Genomic DNA, 21,436 nt, shown 5'->3' on the forward strand with positions numbered 1-21,436 from the left:
AAAAAGCGTAAGTATATTAAAGGCGTAAGAGCTTTAAAAAATAAAGAAAAGGGTATTATAAGGGGAGAAGGTACCGACGCCGAAAATTAGAATAAGGGACTAGAAATTCTAAGGACAAAACCTATAAAGGGAGGGATTATATTAAAATACTAAAGGACTACCGCTTCGGGCACTAGGAACCGGCTGGTATAGGTATAAAAGGAGATTCGGGACCGCCGGAAACAAAATACTATAATACTATAATATTAATACTCTTTATTATTTTATTAAATTTTTACCTAGGAGTATTAAAATAACCAATACCTCTTTTCGCTTTACTAACTTTAAATTCGAGAGTATTAAAATATTTGATAAGATAGAGTTATAAGGGGGACGCTCCAGTGCTGCATTATAGTAATATACTAATCGGGAACTTTATAACAATTAATTATATTAGAATAGAATTTACACGAATATAAAAGTAGTCCGAACGAGCGTCCTTTATTATAGTCGGTAACTATTAATATATTTTTAAATTAACCCCTAACTTAACGTCCTCTACGTATAGCCGCGACTATAGTTACCTCAACCTACCTTTCCCTTACATTCTAATAGTAGCGTAGTTAATAATTATTTATTAGCATAGTAGAATAGTTTGGTTTTGGATATAAGGATAGTGTGTATATTGTAGAAGAGTTTGTTTAGAATATTTTTATTAAGGTTAATTAATATTACCCTTATCCTTAATTTAGTTAATAATTTATTATATAATTATTTAGTATTATAGAGTTATAATGATTGTATATAGTTTTACAGTAAGGGGTTGCCCTATAGAGAATTAATAGAGGGAGCCTTCGTTAATAATTAGAGTATTAGTAGGGGTAAGGCGTAGATATTGGGCGCCCTATTTAATTATAAGGAGCGTCCCCCTATGGCTGCGTTATATGAATTTTCTAACGATAATGTGTATAGGGAATTCGTAGTGCCGGTTCATATACACAATAGTAAGAGGAGGGTTGTTTTGTTTTTAGATCCTAAGCGAAAGAAGAAGAAGAGTAATAGCGAAGCTATTATTAATAGTTTTAAGTATTTGGCGGATGCCTTAGTTACTAGGGGTATTAATAATCCTACTTCCGTTATTAAATTGTATTTATATTTTACCGAGGCAGTAAAGATCTTTGCAAAGGATTGGGAGTATAAGATTTATTCGGTTATTAGTATTTATACTTTGCGCGAGTGGAAGGGTTTTAAGGTTAATGTATATTATTTTATAATTATTTTGAATAGAATAAGGTAAGCATATTTTAATATATTAAAGGGTAAATTAGGTATTTAAAATAAGGAGGAGGAGGAGGAAGAGGATTTGTTTATATTATAGTTATAAGAGGAGAAGGATTCTTTTAATACTAATTTAGTTAATATAATTTTATATTTGGTTATTTTATATTTAAATTAGTAAATATATTATATTATAGTAGTTTATTAGTAGTTTACTTAAATAAATAAGGTTCCTATAGATGGGAGGGAGCGGGAAGTAGGCTCAACCCTAGATTTGATTTTTATTATCTTTTTTAACTTTTTTTTATATTGAAACTTTAATACTAAAAAAAATATTATATATATAACAAAAAGTTATCCATTTAATTGCCGAAATAAATTAAATTAATATATTTATTTTATATCTATTTTGAGGTATATTTGTAATTAATGTAAATAATTCTATAAATTACTTTAATTAATAGTACGGGTTATTAAGATTATATAAATAGCGCTAATATTAATTAATATATTAAATATTAAATTTATACTTTTAATAGTAATTACTAATCTTTATACTTTTATATTCGAGAGTACTACTTTTAAGAAGGCTATATTTTGGGAGGTAATCGAGTAATTTGAATTAATAGTTCGATAAATACAATTTTGTTTAATTTAAGCACTTTGAGGTTAGTTTGGGCGGTTGGTACTAAATATATATATTTGCTCCCTTCTTTACTCCCTCCTTTTAATTATTCTATATTTCTCCCTTTTTTTTAAATCTCTTATAGTAATTTTGCTATATCCTTTTTATAATACAGTTACGATAAAGATTTATTTAATTATTTATCCCTTTAATTTTCTCCTAGTCTACTATTGCTATTGAAGGTAAGAAGTTTACTTTCTCCTCTAAAATTTAATAGGCTGCGGGGTTTACAATATTATATTTTATTTCCTTTATTTCGAGGTCGTACCCTTACTACTCCAAAATTTAATTTAATAATGTAGTAGTTGCGTATATTATTTTTATTTACATAGCGGGGTTGAAAGTTGGTAATATGCGATGGATTTTAAACGTCCCCTTCAACCGACCGATTATTTTTTTAATAATAATTTGAATTTGTAAGTATTAAAGGTTATATAACTCTTAATAGGTTATTAGTTTTAAACTAGTACGTTTAGTCTCTTTGAAGTAGTAATATACGTTGTAGTATAGTACAAGGAGTTTAAAACTACTATTATAACTAGCATTAGTTAAATAGATTTATCCTTTAGGGATATTAAAACTATTAGCGTACATATAGTTCAATACCTTTATATCGTTGGCCGACCCTTCCTAATTAAATTATATATATATAATCCTACTAGAAAGGTTATAAATTAATAAAATATTTATAGAAATACTTCCTTTATAGTTACACTATAGTCTTTACTCTTTATACGGTACCCTTACATTAAAGTATGAATTATTGAGAATTCCTAATACTTTACAAAAATATAGGTAGAATTTAGGGTTAGATTAAATTTTATATAGGGTAACCGGCTTAGGGAGTTTAACCTTCCTCTATACTAGTATAAGGTAAGTATTTAGAATTTTATAGAATATATTAGTAGTATATAAATATTTTATATAATAAATACTAATAAAGATTATTAACCGGTATATTATTTCTAGACTAAATCCGAGGGTATATATAATTATACGAAAGGTTAAACCTTATATTACAATAAAAAAAAAGATTAATACCTTCTTATATATTATAGTCCTCTTCCAGCCGGATAAGGTAGTATATTTACCGAACTATATTATTAACCTATAGAAGGTATGCGGCGTTATTTTTAAAAAAATTTTTGGAAGCAGTCCGGATATTTATAAATAAGCTCGTATACTATTAATTAACTATTTCTACCAGTATTTATAGGAATACGGTAGGCCTATAGTATTAAGCTAGTATTAATAAGTATTACAATTACTAATATTGCCCATATATGACGATGGTATAATATTTAGCAGCATTGTATAAGGGCGTTAGCAGGTATAGTAATTAATTTAATCAATTTATTATTAACAATAAGGGTAGTTACGTAGGGGGTTGAAATATAGACTCTACGTTTAGAATACTAACTCAGTAGCTAATTCGATTTTGAATAGTTTAGAATCGATTAATTTAGATTTTTAGTAGATTTACACGATTTTATTAGCCGTTTTAACGAAGTAGGTCAAGAAATTTCAGAATCGGTTTTTAGTAGGGATTTAAGGGTAAAAAATTTCAGTGTGTTTCCAAACACGGCTCTGAAAAAACGGCTCTAAACACTTCAGAGCCCGATTTCAGGGGAAACAAACACGCCCTTAATCATGGATCTCCGCTACAGAGATCTCCTTCTGCGTGCCAAGTAGCTTGGCCATCTCGAAGATAACCACTCAAGCGAGAGCCAGAATCATACGCACAAGTAGGCCAAGCAACAGTGACACTCATGTATATTTGGTTCATTCTGACACACTGGACTCAAGGCGTCTATTCTACCGTGTCATTCTAATTGTCAGCTCTTTAGTTTTACCACAGCCCCTTATCTCGTTGGAAGTTTGGTATTATATTGTACCTTGCCAAGTAATCGTAGGGTTGCTTCAAACTGACCAAAGACAAGACACATTTGGTACGTCTATCAACGCACTGAGCCCTTGAAGTATGCCTATTGTTTGCAGCTGTAAAGCACTACCTTGAAATTATCACATTGGGACAAGTCTCGTTCAACTGTGAACATGTTGCAGGGTGTGTCGCAATCTTGCTTGTAGCTCTATGGACACGACTAAAGAACCCAATAAGAACTTAGCGACCAGATTACATTGGATTGTATCCATATTGGATTTGTCCTTGCGAACGGGCATCTCGCTGGCTTTATGTTATGTGTTTTGTCCCTCGTCAGAAAAACCGAAGAGTTGTTAGTCATAGAAGAGACGGGAGTGATGTCTTCTATGATGTGCCACACAACTGAAATCATGATGAGTATTCACGGCTTGGATGACAGTAGGTAGGTAAGTAGCCCGGCAGGTGCTAACCCCGGCATCGGCACCATTATTTCCTTCCTTCCTTCTTCATTCCGCCGCTGGGATTGCCGCCGGACGCATCTCCGTACCTCTACCTTCCTAAGTCTCCTTCATCAGATCTCATCCAAGCCCCAAATTCCTATGTAAGAGACTTCTGGCTTTGCCTTCCTTCAGTTCCAACCACAACCGCTTGGTCAAATTGCACAACGATTTACAGGACCTGCCGTTTAACCCCTGAAAACTCCAAGTCCAAAGACCTATTGCGTGTCTGGACTGGGAATGGTGTGTGTTGGGATACGTCAAGAGGCCTTTACATGCCTAGTAGCCGGTCTACCTATATGGTATCTGGGAACACTCTAGCCAACAGAAGCAATACAATGCAAACGGCTCGCCGCTGCCAGAAGGATCGGTTATTGTTTCCTGTGCTCTCTCTCTCTCTTATACTCCTCTGGAGAGGTGGTTGGTTATGATCGAACCAACCGTCGGTGATACTTTTGTGCGACTCTTGGTTGAACTCATTTGAACACTATTTATTGACTGACCCCCTTTCTGATCACCAAATGCCAGCACAAATGTAAATAAATTTAGACTGAGACGATGAAGGAGGAGAGCAGTTAAGTATATGATCGTTTCGAGCAAACAAATTTGGATATAACCTCACCCATAGATGCAGGGGCCATCTTGACAGCTTCCTATTGCACACCCGAGTTATGAGTGTAATGTACAACGGCAATAGAACTCATGAAAGACGCAGGGGCAAGAAACAGCAATTTCCTATGCCTTGATGTTGAGACATGGTGTCGTGGTTAGTCAGGTAGTCTTGGTATCCCGCCAAGCAAAACGTTTGATAGTCGGTATATAAAAGTGTTTCTGAAGAAGAGAAAGTAACTCATCCTTACAACTTTAGAGGATATTTTTGCTTGTCTTTCTTGATAACGCGGTTGAACCAGGGACTCCTCATTTTGAACATTTTGGAGTGATATGAATTGAATACCCTATTTGACCTCCCAAACCGGATCTTCACCATGAAAACTATCTTCGCGAGACTGAACACCGCTTAATCACCGCAGTCGCTCGCTTATATACAAGCCATAACATCATCAAATCCATTTTCTTTTCTTCCTCCCACATATCCAAGCCCTAAACGTCATATTCTCCCCTCACAGCCAGCCTAAAGCTCAACCCAACTCAAGTTCTCTGCATTAATTCAAGCAGTAGAAGCCCACAGCTCCCTCATCTGCACCAGTCCCGGGATACTTCCCAGCAACCCCACCACCATCTCGCTCACCAGCCCCTTCTCACTACTCCAATGTACCGTCAACGGCGCCCACGCCAAGTTCTTGGCCAGGTTACCCTTCCAGCTATCCTCCTTCCACCTTTCCTTCGGCTCCAGCGCCAGGAGCCGTCCAATCTCAATCCCGACATACGCAGCCCAGAACCTAGCTGACCACAGATATGCCTTTCCGATGCGCGCGGGTTGCCAACCCAGTACGCCCTTGGAGGAAAGGTAGGCGCCGTTTTCGAGAACTTGCAAGGCGACGCAGAGGGAGAATTGCAAGAGGGAGATGGCTGTCTCGGTTGTGGAGGGGAGTTGCTCCTTTTCCGAGGCAGAAAGGGCGGAAGAAGAAGAAGATGAAGGGTTGCGCTTCGCCCGCCAAACAGCCGCCGCTTTGGCAAAGACGCCCTTGCCCCAGAAGTACATGCCCACCAAAGCCCAGAGGCGGGTCATGGTACGGGCCTCGCTCAGCAGTGTGGAAAGAGCATTGAGGCGCTTGGCGTGGACGAGGGCTTTGGCAGCCGCAGGCGCGACAGCGGCAGCAGTCTTGGAGTCGACCACGACCGCGGTCTTGGCGCCCGGGGGCACGGAACCCGCAATGACGGCGAGCCACTCACGCAAGGACCGTTGGAGGATGGAGCGCGAGAGGACCCCCAAAATTGAGGCGGAGAACTTGGAGGTGTAGCAGAGTAGGAGGAGGACGGTGTCGATGCCCGTGGGGGTGGATAGGCACTTGTTGAGCCGCGCGAGAAAGGCGTCGGAGGCGTAGAGGGCCTTGGCCAGGGCGGCCGGCGACGGCTGGGGCTTCTTTTCGTTGACGGACGTGATGGGCTCGAGGGCGGCGGCGGCGGAGGGAGGGGGAATGGGTTCGCCCGAGGGAAGGTCGGCGACGGGCGCGACGGGCTCCGACGCGATGGCGGGCGCTGAGTCGGACATTATGATTATTGGCTTTGGGATGTGGATAGTTGGTTGAAGATATGCTCAGAAGGTCAAGATGTCGTCGGCTGGAGAGAGACCGTGAAATTGGAAAAGTAAGAACAAAATCACGGGAAACAACTCGGTCGGCTGGAAACTCCCGCGTGTATTAATTGCGGAGAAATTGATATGGGTTATGTCCTTCAAGAAGCTCGCTCGAGTTCGTCCCAAGAGATCAAGACCTGGATCCAAGGAAGATAAAAATCAGATAAACTGGTATGATGGTACGAATGGTCTGGGATTGGTGGTCGGTCAATGTGCCGATGCTCGGTCCGTAGAAGATGATGTGGAGAGTAGCTTGTCAAAGTGTCAAGGTTGTGTACGGGAGGGGACCGAGGCGAGGGGACAAGAAGGGACGAAGAGGGGGGTTCTTTGGACGGAGTCTCCATTACCACGTTTTCCGACTTTATTTGATGAACACAATCTTCAACGGTTCAACAAGGCCCTTACCCATGACTACACACACATTTGCTTGTAGTCAATTCTACTGGGGCAGTTTACGCAGACACACAATTGTTCGCAGTGTAATCATCATCATGAAGAGCAACGTTCAATTTCCCCAGATTCATTCAATTGATTCACTGTTTCCAGGCCGCGCGCACAGTTATCTGATCTTTGTGAATGCCTCGGTCCGCGGGGCAGTGTGGATGCTGTTCGAAACCCCTGTTCCTGTCAGTGGATTACACTTGTAGGGATAACGGCTGTACACGAGAAGTGCAGTCGATGAAGACGCGAGGCCTACAGCTGTCGCCAGACCGTCGTGACATTGGCACCTGGCAGGTCTGTTGACAGACTCCTGAACAACACTTGCAGTATTCATAACGACACTACCACGCCCCCAGCAAGCGTATATCATGAGGTAAAATGTATTCAAATGAAACGAAAGCACAAGATATGAAATGTTAAATATGTATTACATTATCTACTCTATATCCCAATATGTCCAGACCCAATGCTTTCTACCACGCGACCGGCACGTCCAGGCCCAAGGAGTCTTCCTAAAACACACCCTTCAAATGCCCCTTTGTCCTCCCCTTGTGCGCCTTTGGCGCCTTCACATTTACACTCAAGACCCGATCCATCGCGCTCTCCCACACGCCTTCCCCGACCACCGTTGGTATCTTCCTCCCTCTTAACCTCTGATCAATCAACCACATGCCCACCACAAACTCCTGCTTATCCAGCGCCCCACACTTGCGCCGATCCACAAGCTCCCAGACCTCCGCCAGCTCGTCCACCGGCAGCCGGCTCCGACTCCAGATATCCCTAACTACGACATTCACCACCAGATCCGCCTCGGGACCTTCCCGCGCCCGCGAGAGGTCGACCTGTCCCACCGAGTCGTCCGGCGGCGGTAGCGGCTGCCAGTTCTCCGGGTGCTCGAACGCGAAACCAGGACGCAGAAAGAGACCCCTGTTGCTGGCCCAGACGGCTTCGTACCGCCGTCGCTGACGGATTGTCATCTCGTCGCGCCAGCGCCGGCGTGCTCCCTCGTTGTGCGCATGTTTCTTGCCACCTAGGTGCTTTTTGCGGTGGCGGTGCGTTTGCAGGCGCAAGTCTTCGTCGTCCGACAGAGAGCGAGGGGCGCGGAGCGTCTTGAGGAGGCTGGCTGGCTGCGTATGCTCTGTCTGACGGCTGGGTCCTGTTCGGACTGGTAGGCTGTCGGCGGTGCGTTGTGGTATCAACGGTCTGGCGTGAGGAGGACTTTGGGTGCGGTGGCGGAGGTGAGGATGAGGAAGGTGATGATGACGATGGCCACGCCGGGGAGGAGGAACGGGTGGAAGGCCGGGTGATTCCAATGATGTTTGGGTCAGTGCTGTGAGACGTGATGACGCGAGGTTGCTTGCTATCATGGCATTCGTAAGGGAATCAAGGCTCATCTCGGGAGTTGGGCTGGCCCCAGTACTGTAACTGTATAGCCCGGTCCCGGGACGCAAGACAGGTGATGGTCGGGTTTGGGATGCCGGGGACCGCACAGACGCCGGGGTACTCACCCGGGACGCCCTGGATGAGGTGCTGGTATTGGCCCTGTCCAGCCGAGGGCGAACTCTCTCCAGTTCCTTGGTCGGCGTCTGAGGTCGTGGGGATGGGCTAGAGGAGGCTGAGACAAAAGTTTCGTCGGACGAAGTAGAGTTTCGAGACATATGGCGGTCCCCGAGACCGGTCTCAGCGCTTTGTTGAATTGTCTGAGACTGATCCACGCTCGGTGAGACAACCCGAGAACTTTTCCTGATGGTTGGCTTGTTATCAGGTCTCGGGCTGGTAACGGTTTTGTAAGTTTTTGGTACAGCTGGAGAAGATTCAAGTCGCGGTGTCGAAACGACTCTTCTGGGCTGTGGTGAGATAATCTTTGTCTCGAAAATTTGGGCGTGCTGAGAAACAGGCGGCGTTGATGGTCGTTTGTCCGTAGGAACCTCTACCCCTTGCTTCGACTGCACGGTTCGGGGCGTTGCAGGAACCTTTTGCTGGCTCTTTCGCTCACTCGTTCCCTCGAATACTATATCCTTTGCCCCCGTTACCGTGACTTTACCACCCTCTCTGCTAGGTTTGTCGCGGACATCCCCATTACGATTCCGTGTCTCACCTTGTTCCTGATTACTAGATTCGCCATCCCGTCCCATGGCTCCAGTTGGGCTTTTTATCGATTCCACGGTACTGAGTGAAATATCCCTTCTTGGCTTAGGTTTCGGTTTTAGGGCAACCTTCGACTTGCCTGATGCAACGGAGGGCACTCCTCCAGTTCCACATTGGTTTTCGATGCTGAGGCCTTCTGAGGGCGTGGGAGACGGCGACGTTAGTGTCTGATGATGTTGGGTTTTTGATGCCGGACGAGGCTTCTTCTTCTTCTTCTTCTTGTTAGCAGTTTCTGCCTCTGCCTGTTTACCGTCGAACATAGCGACCAAGGACGTGGTGGGTGGAATGGATGCTGTATCCGGATGCTGAGAATCAAGTGCGGGAGGAGAAGGTGTGTTTAAGGTCGCTACACTTGAACTGCGTGTCCGGCCTGATCGGGCATGTTGCTGAGAAAGGACCGGATGCGTTTGTGGATTTGCCGAGCTCAGTGATGGGCTTGGTGATGGCGAACCGGACCTACTGGCCGCCAGAGTTGCAGCGATCCAAGAAACCGATTTGGGTTCAGGACTGGGCTTTGAGGTTGCTGGAGTAGGAGGATGAGAATAAGAGTTGTCGACTGCTTGGCTAGATAGAGAAGCTAGGGATGGCCTCCTCGAGCGCATCGCTGGCCGTTTGCTTGGCGCATGATCGTTTGCCCGATCTTCGACATGTTGTTGTTGCTGTTGCGAGCTCCCGCCGGTGGCCTGACTATGCAGTTCCTGCCTGTTTGTCCTGCCGGCCGATCCAACACTTGAAGTTGAAGATGGCGTTGAGGTGACCACCCGTGATGCTTCGTTCTTGGAGGTGGTTGGAGGTGAGTGCTCTCTAGCAGCGAGGGTGGCTGCCAAGCGTGCCCCGTTGCTGCCACAAACTGTCCTAGAGGTTGATGTCGAAACGGACCCGGTCCCTGGAGTTGGTACCCGTGAACCCCCATGGGGCCGTGGAACGGCGGTATCGCTGCCTTTAGCCGCCGTCCGTTGCTGATGTTGAAAAGCCAGTGTTGCGCCCTTGAGAGCAGCAGCAAGACCGGTAGTAGCGGGATTCGTAGATGCCCCTGTCGGGGACGAGGTTGGGCTGGCAGGACCACGACCATCGCTGGAGGTCACCGACGCAGACATGAAGTTGGAGATTCAGGGATAGTATTGGTGTTGTTAACAGCTAGAGCCTTTCGACTTGCTGCTGACGGGATATCTTGAAAGCCTCGGGTCCCCTCCACGGCGTGACAGCAAAGTGCCAAAGGCAGAAAGTAGCAGAACTGAAACTGGATCTGCGGTCTGCGTTTGGCAACGTGGGTCTTCTCTCTTGTTTTTTTACGTGGACATTATGTCCAGCATAGGAGGAATAGAATGGGGTCGTGGATGGATTCTAGGTTGTTTTAGCGATTGTTAGGCCGTTCGTTTGTTCGGAACCCCGGCCGGTCCAAGTGGAAACTCGGACTATTTTGACGTGCAGCTGAGTGACGACGGACGGGCTTTGGGAGTGATGCCGGCCCGAGTGATGGATGACAACATGCAACAGCAAACGAGTCCGCAAGTAAGGCTCCAGAGGGGCAGCAGAGATGCCCCTGGAAGCGATCCCGATGATTGGCAGGCACGATTTGGCACTTTCACTTCAACTTTCGATCCCTTCCCGTATTGTTGTTGTCTTCCCGCTCTTTGTAAAACTGGCTGTCAGAGGTAAGTCCGTCAGTACCTGCCTTACCACTCATTCGACCGACCACACAACCCGTCTCTAAAGCCGGTCTGCTGATTTGGCCTGATATTTGGGAACAGGATCGCCACGAGTGGTCTCTTCTAGCAGAAAGAATATTACCTACCTACCGACGTTGTACCTACCTACTATTGTGTAAGGTACGGTTCGGGAGGTTACCAGGTGTCGAGCCCGTGACGCGGGCACATCCCGCCAGAGGTGTCAGCTCTATGTAATCCGCAGGCGGTTTCAGCAGGGTCTGTGCGATGTAACAGTGGACCAATTAAGCGGGGCGCCCCTGCATAGCCGCACAGAGGCAGCAGCTAAGCTACTCATGCGCCCTGAACTACAATATAATGATCCTTGGTTCATACCTGGAGATGGAGGTCCAAGCACCTAAACCGTGGAAGTTTTGAATCAAAACACAAAAACAAAAAAAAAAAAGTCCAAAAAGAAGATTTGATGGTCATCGTGCGACGTGGGCCTGATTCGAACAGACGCTCCCGAAGGAACAAGATTTCTAGTCTTGCGCATTAGACCACTCTGCCACCACGCCAATTATTGTTTGAACAGATTGGATGTTGTGTCTACATAGCCCCGTACGGTGTGCAACACATTGACCGAGACCATCGGACGAAAAGACAAGTGGGTGGTGTTATAAAGTGACCGCATTTGGATGTGAGATATTGCAAATCTGTTTTTGCTCGCTTGTCCGCGCAAGGCAGAACCGCTTAGACAGCTTCGATAACCGGAATAATTTGATGCATGGCCAATGATCGAAACAAACGTCCAGAGAAAATTCCTTGAACGCTTCCCATTTCCTTCCACTCATCACTTCATGCTACCTACTTCATCCATACTTCTTCCCACCAACCGCTGAAACGTCCCAAAAACCCAGGTAGATGCAGTAGAAAAAAATAATGAGACAAGAGAAGAGAACGAGAAAAAAGCACCATATGAATGAAAAAGAATCAGAAACAAAATGGGAATCGAAAGCCACAAAATAACAAAAAAACAGAGAATCCATCCAAATCAAGCGTAACCATGCCGTATCCCAATCCTTACACTCAGTGATAATGAGAATACCCATCCTCATCAGCCCATTCGTTTTGCCCGCCCATAATCCTATCCCCATCAGCATCCACCAAGGCGACACGGCCTGCATGCGCTGGTGGTTGCAGTCCGCTCTGCTTCATTGCTCGTAATTGCGCCGCTTGCTGAAGCTGGCTAAACCCAAGTTGTGACTGGCTATGTTGGCTAGCATGCGACTGAGGCCGTGAATCATCCGGCGTCGACCGTCTAAAGCCTCCCAGACTGCGAGCCCCCCGCACCTTATGCAGGTACAGATTTCCAGCCTCTTCCTCAAGATCTGAACCGTCCTCATACGTCTGCCAGTTCTCTGACTCCGACACCGCCGAGCCTGCAGATTCACGGTCGGAAACTTGGCGCACAGGAGGAGGTGGTGCTTGAGGCAAATGCTTGAACGATGACTGTGATGCAGTATAGGAAGTCAAAGAAGAATGGGAAGTGCGAGATGTGTGCGAAGAGATCGAGTTGGAATGACCAGGCCGAGTGGAGGACCTGGAGGAGCCCCTATCATCGTACATATCTTCCGCCTCAACTTCCCGAATAAGGGTGATGCTCGACCTAAGATTAGCACCATTGTAAGGGTTGTTCGGCTTCTCGAGATCCGGAGGTGGTAGGAGGGAACGCATCTTGGGCGGCGGAGCTCTCAGTAATGGAGCGCCCCGGAGCGTTCCGGTCCCATCCACCCTCGATTCCGGCCGACCAGTGATACGGTCTACCGGGGCGCTGTTGATAAAAGTAAGGTTTGAAAGGGGTGCTCGAGCTGGAAGACGGGTCGGGCTACCGGACTTCCCATTTATAGTCGCGCTCCTTGTCGGGAGTGACGGAGTGCTAGCGCTTGGTGTCTTGGTAGGGCTTCTTGGTGGTTGTCCCCTCAATGCGTGGGCACTATCGGCACGGCTCAGAGTGGCGGCCCTTTCTCTGGGCTTGGCTGCCGAAGCAGATACGCCGGGAGTCTTGGGTCTGCTCGTCCCAAGCCCGGTCTTGGGGTCTTCCTCCTCAACGGAATCGAGGAACCGTTCTCCATGAACCAGGAATGGCCGGCCATATTCCCCCTCCCATTGTTCCAAAGCCTTGCGGAGATCCACCGTAACCTTGGGCAACTCCTTTGCAATGCGCTTCCTCATTTTCTCTTCCCGAAGGAGCTTGCCAGGATCGCGCCTCTCGCCCTTCTGGCCCTTCATCAACAAGCGTGAAGCATCCTGGCTTGAAGCTGCCAGTTCCTCGCGGTCAGCAACAAGGCTCTTGTACTTGTCAACAAGAGACAGCAACGGAGCTCTCTGCTCTTTCAAGGTCTCTAAACGAGCGATTTCGCGCTCGTGTGCCTCCAGCAGAGCATCGCTGTAGACGTCAGAGAAGGCTGGGGTGAACTCGAGCATCTCATCCTCAGAGTAGTACAGAGCATCCCACAGCCCTTGGAGCTTGACGCGAGCATCCTCAATGAAAATGTGCATGTTCTGGCGCTTCAGCTCGTTCATGCGTCCCAGCTCATCTTCAAACTCGTGGATTTGTCGCAAGCCGCAGCCACGGTTGCTGTTAAGGAAGGCCTTGCGCACACTCTCGTCCACCCCAAGCTTTTCCCAGAGTTCTCCAACTGTCGCCCTGAGATTGGCCAGACGGTTTTCTCGGTTCTTCTTCTCGTCGGCCAGCTTGTCTTTCTTGGCTCGGAGTCGTTCAATGTCCACTTGGTGAAGACCCAACTGCTCTGGCGCATCCCGGTAGTACTTGACTATAGCACCATCCGTTTGCGCTTGTGGCGTCCCAAGCTCAGCCCACAGCTGGATAATATCTTCTGACACAGACTTAACGGCTGCGACCCTGCGAGTGTACTCCTCAAAGACTCTGGTGAACTCCTCATCCAGCTTCTGCACATATGAGTCGGTCAAATCAAAAGTTGTCGATACTGGCTGATCGGATCCGGTGGGTGGTAGTTCGAGCTTCACAAAGCCTGGTTCCAGGTGTAACGAATACGATTCAAGGGCTTGCGCCAATTCTGTCACAGTGTCAGTACAAGTCTGTGGTTTTTGTGGGAAGAGCTGGCGGAAAACGTACTCTTGATCTCCTCGTACCGCTCTCTGTGCGCCCTGGCTACCTGACTGTGCTTTTCTTGGAGACTCTGGATACATTGGACGAGTGGGTATGTGACCTTGAGTCCATCGTCTTCGAGTGACCGCCGGGCCTTCTTGGTGTCATCCATGGCCGCCTCCATTTGTCGGATTGTTGTGATTATCCCCTGGGCCTCTTCAATCATCTCCTGCTTCTCGTTTGTCACTCGGCGCACCTGATTCTGCAGTGTCTCAGAGAGAGCTGCAAAAAGCTTGTATGAGAGCGGATTAGCCGATGCTCGCCGTGCCTTGTGCGCAATTGTCGCCTCTGCTTGTTTTTGCTCACCTCGGCTTCTCTATGCTCGCGATCATTGTGGGCAACACCGATCTCGTCAAATAGGCCATGCAACTGACCGACAATGGTGTTGACCTGTTGCGCCAGGTAGCTGGTATCCATGTTGGGTAGACTGTTATTCTCTCGGATTTGGTAAAACGAGTGTGGGCGGTATGAGCAGTATGGTAAAGGTGACGGCGGTGAGGGTGTCGTCGTCTGGCGGGAGCGTCGTGTCGAACAGGACGTGGTCGCTAATTCAGGCGCGGGGCGTGCCGATAGGGTGATATTCGGCTGCAGCAAGAGGCCTAAAGTATGCGACTTATGACGTGCAGCTGGGACTTTGGGTGCTTCTGGGCTGCAGCTATGAGGTCTAAAACTACACGGCGGGCAGCTGGGTTTACACAAGTCGAGTCGACGGGAGATTCCACCGCAGCAGGCGGGTCGAAAGTATATCAATGCGATGCGCTCAAGTCAAGAGGCATACAGACATTCCATGCAGAGGGGAAGGAAGAGCAAGCGACGGTGGATGAGGTCGCAGGAAGAAGTAAGAAAAGAATGCGCACTGAAAGCGACGGTGGGTGAGGATGCGGTGATGAGAAAAGAAAGTTGGAGAAAAAGGGAGAGAAATGGCGGAAAGAAGGAAGTATAGTAGTGACAAGGTGGTGAATAGTCCCAGGAACAATTGAGGAAACGACGGGTTGTGGCCGAAGCTTTTGACGGTTGTGAGATGGATGCACTTTTTCGCTCTGAATTCGGGTTCGACACTGCTGAGACTCTTGGGTACTTTTTAGGTACGTACGTAAGTACCTAGGTCGTGTACATACATAGCAGAGTACTAGCCTGTGTATTACCTACCTCTCTCTAGTCTCTACCTCTATTCGACAGGATCCGGGTCCAACCACCAACCACTCAGCCCACCTCACTGGCCTTTTTTTTTCTTTCTCAGTGTTTGCGACGGACAGAGAGGACGGCCTGGCGTGCGGCTGTTTGGCGCCTGTTCCTCGTCGTATCCAGAGCAACGCCCGCTTTTAGTGTCAGATCCCGATGCGCCCCACAGCACGTCTCCACTCGTCAGAGTCCTCCCGTTAACTTGCCCCGGCCTGGATTCGGGTCCCAGCAGAGGGACGATAAGTGGAAGCACAGCACGGTAAGCAGTCTTCGGTTTCCAGCGCCTTGATATTCGTGGGATTGTGAGCGACGAACTCAAGGGAAATGAATGTCTCAGGAGGAGAAGAACTGCAGGTGATGCGATAAACTCCGGGCTGGAAGGGAGAGAGCTTCAGAAGGTAGGTCCAAGCCATGATGAAACCTCCTCCCCTCCTCTCCTCCTTGCATACAGGTACATACACCTCCAAGTCTTGGCCCTGATGGCTCAGCTTGGGACAAGAGCTTCCTAAGAGCCCACAAGCCCACCACGCCCACACACCGCAACCGTCTAGCACCCCAAGGCCTCCTTCCGATTATCCACTTCCTGTTCCTTGCTTTGAAACGTTTCCGTTACCCCTTCTGCCCGCCATTGCACACCCGAACCTTCGGGGGCCGGGCCTCCGCGTCTAATTCGGACCAATCTTCGGTTCAAGTTGTCTTCCTTGCTTTTCATCCCTCGTGCGGTGCCTCTCTCTTGCTTAAGTTGCTGTCTTATCTTTTCACTCGGCAACAACAAAGTGATGTCCGTAACCGTAGCTTCGGAACCACCATCCTTTGTTCCTGATGCACCCATAGCTTGCGACATCTCCCATGCAGCAAGCAGCCAGCAGCCATCCCTTTGAATAGAGCGATTGGATGTCTATCAGATGCACACTGCAGGCAAGGTAAGGACTTAAAGGTCGCAGTTGCGTTCAACAAGCCAACGAATCCATCCAATGGCGGTTGACAGAACAAAAAATGTCAAACTTGATCAAAACACACCATCTTCTTCCATGCATATGTATCCTATTTCTAGTCAGGGCATCGGTGATTCAAAGATAGGCAAGGTACTTTACCTGAGACGACGCAGGAGGCCTGGCGACTTACATAAAAACCACAAACAAACATCGGTGCCAGTTTTATATATCTGAGGGGACCTCTCTTACCCACTTCCATCCCCCCCTCCAGGCTCAAACCGCACCTGTTGTTGTTTACTTTTACCCAACCAGCAGTGTCTGTTGATTGATGGCTGGTGGAGATCAACCCTCCATCATCTTTCAGGTCCATCTTTTCTTGTTGTTTTCCTGGGAACAAACGCAGATGCAAGTCATCAACATCGAATGACAGCGCCTAACTCAGCTCGTCCATGCCGATTTTGCAGTTCAGGTCTCCCATCTTGCGCCGCACCTACAATCAGGCTACTGTACCTCCAGTCTACCTCCTACCTGCCTACCTAGCTACATACCAGGTTACAAGCTTACTTACGTACCTACTACCCCTCCAAGCGCTCCCCCCCTCCAACCAAATCCACCCGCTCTCGTCTTCCTCCAGCCTCCTCGATTCTTCAAACAACACCCTCCCACCGAATCAGAGCTCACGAACGCCCAAGTTGCATCTCCGCAAGCATAAAGTATCGAGCCACCAACATCATGCCCGCAACGCTCCTCATGCCGAACCCGGCCGAATAGACACCAATGCTAGACCGAGGCCGAGAGCCTTGCCTTCCTGGTGCCCGAAACCTGTCTCTCAATCATGCACCCACTGTAGAATGAGGCTAATGTACACTAACGATTGCAGCATTAAACATCCGATGAGCTAGTGGGGTTTTGCTTGGCTGACGTACTTAACGCGGAGAAGTCTTCCGTGAAAAGAAAGAGAAAAAAAAGATATGAAAAAGATACAAAAGTAAGATTGTGAACCGCTGCTATTTCCTTTAAAACTCTCCATCGTGTTTGAAAAGACAACTGGGGTCGAGTAGGGATATCTAAAGTTACACATGCCAACACATCTGGTAAGACGTGGTTCTAGACTTTTTCTGGAAGTGTTTGGAAGTGGAAGGCAGACACGTGGTACTTGAGTATGTTTTCTTTCCCAGGCGTTCGGCCGTTACGGGAAAAGAAAACATGAAATGATTTGAGTCAACACTAAGGTAAGGAACAAACCTAAAAAGAAGAACCATTGGATTCCACTGATCTGCAGATTTAACAAAGTTCGTCGTAAGTGCTCCACAGTACTGTTATAGTTGGAGCGTGTGTTCTTTAGTCTCGTTCATCGATCGACCGTACTGAGCAATAAGAAATATGTCAGTCGTATCTTAACAGCACGGAACAAGGCACACTCACAAGGAGCCAAGACGAGGAAATAATGCCCCTTTTGGTTGGTAAACAAACCTACGATGGGCGATGCATAGTAGTCCACAACTCAGACTTTCTTTCGTACGCCATATAGTCTAACAAAGATCTTATTACAAACTCACCACCTTCTCTACCTCTTCAAAGTCTTTTGCTTCTCCGCATTAGTAGCCACATTCCTTCCTTCCACCAACAACCCCTTTCTCCTGCGCACACTATCCATATACCTCTTAGCCACATTCTCCCTGTCGCCAAACTCGCCCAGGTCCTCCAAGTCGTCTTCGGTGAAGGGCACCCAGAAGGGATCCTCGTCCAGGATCTCGTAACCCGTGAAGATCAGCTGTGGCTGCGCGGCGCCCGAGGTACGCTTGCGCATGTCATCGGCGAACCCAAACGACTCGGCCACGGGCAGCAGGGCCTGGATAGTGAAAAAGGGCGTGCCTTCGTTCATGGCTTCCAACTGCACGCGGCCGCGGCGGCGGGTGAGCACGTCGTAGACACGGCCTAGGACTTCGGCTTTGTGGACGTTAGTATGAGTAACTTGACTTGTGGGGAGAAGGATGTGGGGGACAAAAAAAATGATGAAAGAAAAACTTACTGCTCGCTTGAATCTCGCACGAGTACATAGCCAACATCAAGCGCGGCGACCAGTCCAAGAATCCCTTGTGAATCGACTGCTGCACCGTCTTGATAACCTCACCCGTCAAGCGGCCGATCCTGTCACGGGCCGACGAGGTCTCGTCGTCCTCCGTCTGCGCCACCAGAACATCCTCCACGAAGACGGCGATACCCTGCACGGGCTCGTTGCAAAGCGGCCCTTGCTGCGTGGCCAGCTGGAAACCGTACATGATCTTATCGCTGAAGTGGGCTGGGTGCAGCTTCTCGTCGCCCGTGGGCGCCTGATTGCGGATCTTGTCGGCCGAGAAGGCCTTGCTGAAGAGCTGGTCCTTGGTGGCGTCAACGAGGATGTTGGCGCCCGTTCTGCGCGGGCCAAAGGAGGCGATGCGGTCGATCACGTCCTTCCAAGCCTCCTTGTCTTTGACGCCGTCGAGCTGGGCCTGGAGCTGCTTCTTGAGCTCCTCGGGCGTGAGGGTGGTGGCGGCTTGGGACACCTCCTCGTCTTCTTCAATCTTGACGTCCGACGGCGTGCCGTTCTCCAACGTAGCCTCTTCTACAGAGGGTGACTCGGCGCCGTCCTCGACACCAGCCGCCTTGCGGTCTGTGTACAGCCGCTTGATGCCGGCGGAGTTCTTCTGGAGGAATTCAGTTACGGGGGCCGGGAGGGGCCTGACGCGCAGGGTCACCGTCACTTGCTTGGAGCTCGTGACGCCGACAACCACACCGCGACCGAGTTCCTTGTTCACTGGAGGGCGCATCTCTTCGGCACGAACGATCGTCTCCCGGTACGGCACAATGGGCGCACCGGCTTGGATCTCGCATCGTGCAAACCGCTCGCGCAGATCCGTCAAGCAGCGTTCGAGATGCAATTCGCCGGCAGTAGAGAGGACGTGCTCGCCACTGGAGAAGTGCTCATACTCAGCGCACGGATCGCTCTGGACAAGGAGGTGAAGACCCTGAATCATCTTGTCCAGGTCATAGGGGTTGACAGGCTCAAGAGCGACACGGACAATGGGGCGACCGGCCAGGTTGGCGATACCAGCCAAGTTGACCGAGCCCTCGAGCTGGCTGCAGAGCGTTCCGGACTTGAGAAGGCCGCTGCCTTCGAGACCGCGAATACCGAACACGACACCAGCTGGCACGGAGGGAAGGGCCTCGAGATTGCGACCCATGAGCATGTAGAGAGCGGTAACCGTCACCTTCTTCGGGACGGGTTGGGCATGAGGATCAGCCGGAGAGAACTTTGGGGGCAACACATAGATCTCGTCGCCAACGGATAGAGTGCCCGAGTAGATACGGGTAAAACCGATAAGATGCTCCGCTTCGACGGGCTTCTCCTCGAGTTCCGGCACGGCATTGTCGGTCAAGGAGGTGCTGGTGAAGGCGTTGGCAAGGTCGTTCATGTCAGCGTCAGCGTCGGCGCCTCCTTGGGCACGGATGGCTTCGGCACGCTTCTTTCTCGCCAGCTCTCGAGCTTCCTCAGGGCTGAGCGGTCCGCGGCGCCTGTTCTCCGGAAGCTCGCTTTCAGGCACGGATATCATCTTGCTAACATATGCAACCATGGGCTCAGATGGATCTTTCTTGAACGAGACCATGGCATCTTTGACCTTGGGATCGATGTGGTCCGCGCCGGGTACGCTTGCCAGGAGGTCTGGGAGACGGTCCGCCTGAGCTGCTTTGGGCGAAGGCAATGACTCCACCACTGAGACGAGCAAAGCCGTAGAGAGAGGCAACCAAGAAGCAAACACCGTGGTAAGGAGTAGTTTGGGATCCCGAGAGCGGAGGATGTGAGGCGGTACACTGAGGTTCAAAGACTTGGTGATCTTCTCCAAAAGAGCGGGATCACCCTTACCGGAGTCACCACCAACCGTGGCCTGGTAAACAGCCCAAATTGGCTCCAGAACCAACTGGACAAAGATGGGCTTTAGAGGTCTGCCCTTGAGATGCTTAGGCCCAAGTACCTTTTTGGTCTTGGGATCCATGTAGAAGTTGCCCCAGAGAACCTTTTCCAGCAAGCCACGCTTGATGCCGAGCTTCTTCTCGTACATGCCGGCAAACTGACGAACAGTAAAAGCCCAGCCGTCGATGGCACTGCCAAAAATAACATTGTTCTTCTCTGGCGCAAAGTAAATCTCCTCGTCGTCTTTTTCCTGGAACTGAAGCTCGCCGGAGTCAGGTTGACCGGCAGCTATTTGAGCCTCCTTGGCCGCAGCGGCAGCCACTCTTTCCTCCATCCGGTCACGCCAGTTGAGATCTTCTTCCATGCGCTCACCTTGGAAGAAGCTTCCAAGAACTGCGTTGACTTGCTCGAGAATTTTGCTGAGGTGAATATAAGCCTCGCCAGGGGTCATCTTCAACTCGGTAACCAAGCGGTCGATTTTGTTGATAACAAGAAGGGGCTTGAGCTTCTCGGTCCATGCTTGGCGCAACACGGTTACTGTCTGACTGCAGACGCCTTCGACAGCATCGACCAAAACAACGGCACCGTCACAAAGGCGAGAAGCAGTGGACACTTCACTGCTGAAATCGATATGTCCGGGGGAGTCGATCAGGTTGATCAAGTACTCCTTGGCCTCGGGAGTAGCGTCAGGAGCCGACCTCCTCAACATGGAGAAGTATAGTGAAATGGCTGAAGACTCCATGGTGATACCTCTTTGCTGTTCATCCGGTCGGGAATCGAGATAGCGAATCTTTCCGGCGAGTTTTGGTGAGATGATGCCATTGGTGGCAAGAAGGGCATCTGTGAGTGATGTTTTCCCATGGTCCTAAGGAAGATGAAGTGTAAGTCTTTGTAGCAACAATACAGATAGAGGCCGGGACGTTGCTTGGGCATAAGGAATACGTACAACGTGAGCCAAGATACAAATCTGTAGAAAAAATTAGTTAGCTTCATGTCCTCGAACTGAAGTCTTGCTGGGTTTTGCACAAGGATGCATATCACATGTAGCTCAACTTACATTCCTCACGTCGTCAGCATTTTGTTGGAGCTTAGCCAGCTTTTCTGGCTGGACAACAGGCATGATGATTATTCACAACTGATGAGCTTCCTTTGAGTAAATAAAGATTCTGTTTTTGGCGTCGGGACTACTGTAGAGTGCTGTTAGTTGTTTGGGTGTTGGGCTTAATCGAGTGAGCTTAATGAATATGAGAGGTGGTTAAAGTGATCGCTGATTAATATGGGAATGGGTAAAGGATGGGAGGCGTCAGTCTTGGAAGTCGATCTTGGGCAACTTTTTGGCGGGGCAGCTTTTTTTTTTTTTA

At 48.6% G+C, this 21,436-nt stretch overlaps 5 protein-coding genes across 5 annotated transcripts; 1 reads left to right on the top strand and 4 right to left on the bottom strand.

Moving 5' to 3' along the window:
• Positions 1–773: 773 nt before the first annotated feature.
• Positions 774–3,325, top strand: NEUTE1DRAFT_109892 (uncharacterized protein; the record flags this gene model as incomplete). The annotated part of the gene is made up of 18 exons (XM_009852483.1): positions 774–794; positions 952–983; positions 1,198–1,237; positions 1,267–1,272; positions 1,497–1,513; positions 1,722–1,726; positions 1,797–1,861; positions 1,917–1,925; positions 2,106–2,124; positions 2,275–2,285; positions 2,391–2,408; positions 2,652–2,695; positions 2,771–2,815; positions 2,886–2,896; positions 3,001–3,020; positions 3,057–3,059; positions 3,159–3,165; positions 3,318–3,325. 18 exons carry the CDS (start codon positions 774–776, stop codon positions 3,323–3,325), a joined length of 381 nt encoding a protein of 126 aa, XP_009850785.1.
• A 1,913-nt stretch (positions 3,326–5,238) lies between these two features.
• Positions 5,239–6,838, bottom strand: NEUTE1DRAFT_122067 (uncharacterized protein; the record flags this gene model as incomplete). The annotated part of the gene is made up of 1 exon (XM_009852484.1): positions 5,239–6,838. The coding sequence occupies one exon, from the start codon at positions 6,492–6,494 to the stop codon at positions 5,490–5,492; it is 1,005 nt and encodes a 334-aa protein (XP_009850786.1).
• A 593-nt stretch (positions 6,839–7,431) lies between these two features.
• Positions 7,432–10,264, bottom strand: NEUTE1DRAFT_146237 (uncharacterized protein; the record flags this gene model as incomplete). The annotated part of the gene is made up of 1 exon (XM_009852485.1): positions 7,432–10,264. One exon carries the CDS (start codon positions 10,262–10,264, stop codon positions 7,532–7,534), a length of 2,733 nt encoding a protein of 910 aa, XP_009850787.1.
• Positions 10,265–11,518: 1,254 nt separating this feature from the next.
• Positions 11,519–14,423, bottom strand: NEUTE1DRAFT_122071 (uncharacterized protein; the record flags this gene model as incomplete). The annotated part of the gene is made up of 3 exons (XM_009852486.1): positions 11,519–13,914; positions 13,974–14,228; positions 14,381–14,423. The coding sequence occupies 3 exons, from the start codon at positions 14,421–14,423 to the stop codon at positions 11,903–11,905; spliced, it is 2,310 nt and encodes a 769-aa protein (XP_009850788.1).
• Positions 14,424–17,615: 3,192 nt separating this feature from the next.
• On the bottom strand, positions 17,616–21,195 carry NEUTE1DRAFT_62805 (uncharacterized protein; the record flags this gene model as incomplete). The annotated part of the gene is made up of 4 exons (XM_009852487.1): positions 17,616–18,073; positions 18,156–20,940; positions 21,022–21,042; positions 21,133–21,195. 4 exons carry the CDS (start codon positions 21,193–21,195, stop codon positions 17,691–17,693), a joined length of 3,252 nt encoding a protein of 1,083 aa, XP_009850789.1.
• Positions 21,196–21,436: the final 241 nt, after the last annotated feature.

The sequence above is a fragment of the Neurospora tetrasperma genome (genome assembly GCF_000213175.1).
Source record: "Neurospora tetrasperma FGSC 2508 unplaced genomic scaffold NEUTE1scaffold_3, whole genome shotgun sequence".
Classification (NCBI taxonomy): domain Eukaryota; kingdom Fungi; phylum Ascomycota; class Sordariomycetes; order Sordariales; family Sordariaceae; genus Neurospora; species Neurospora tetrasperma.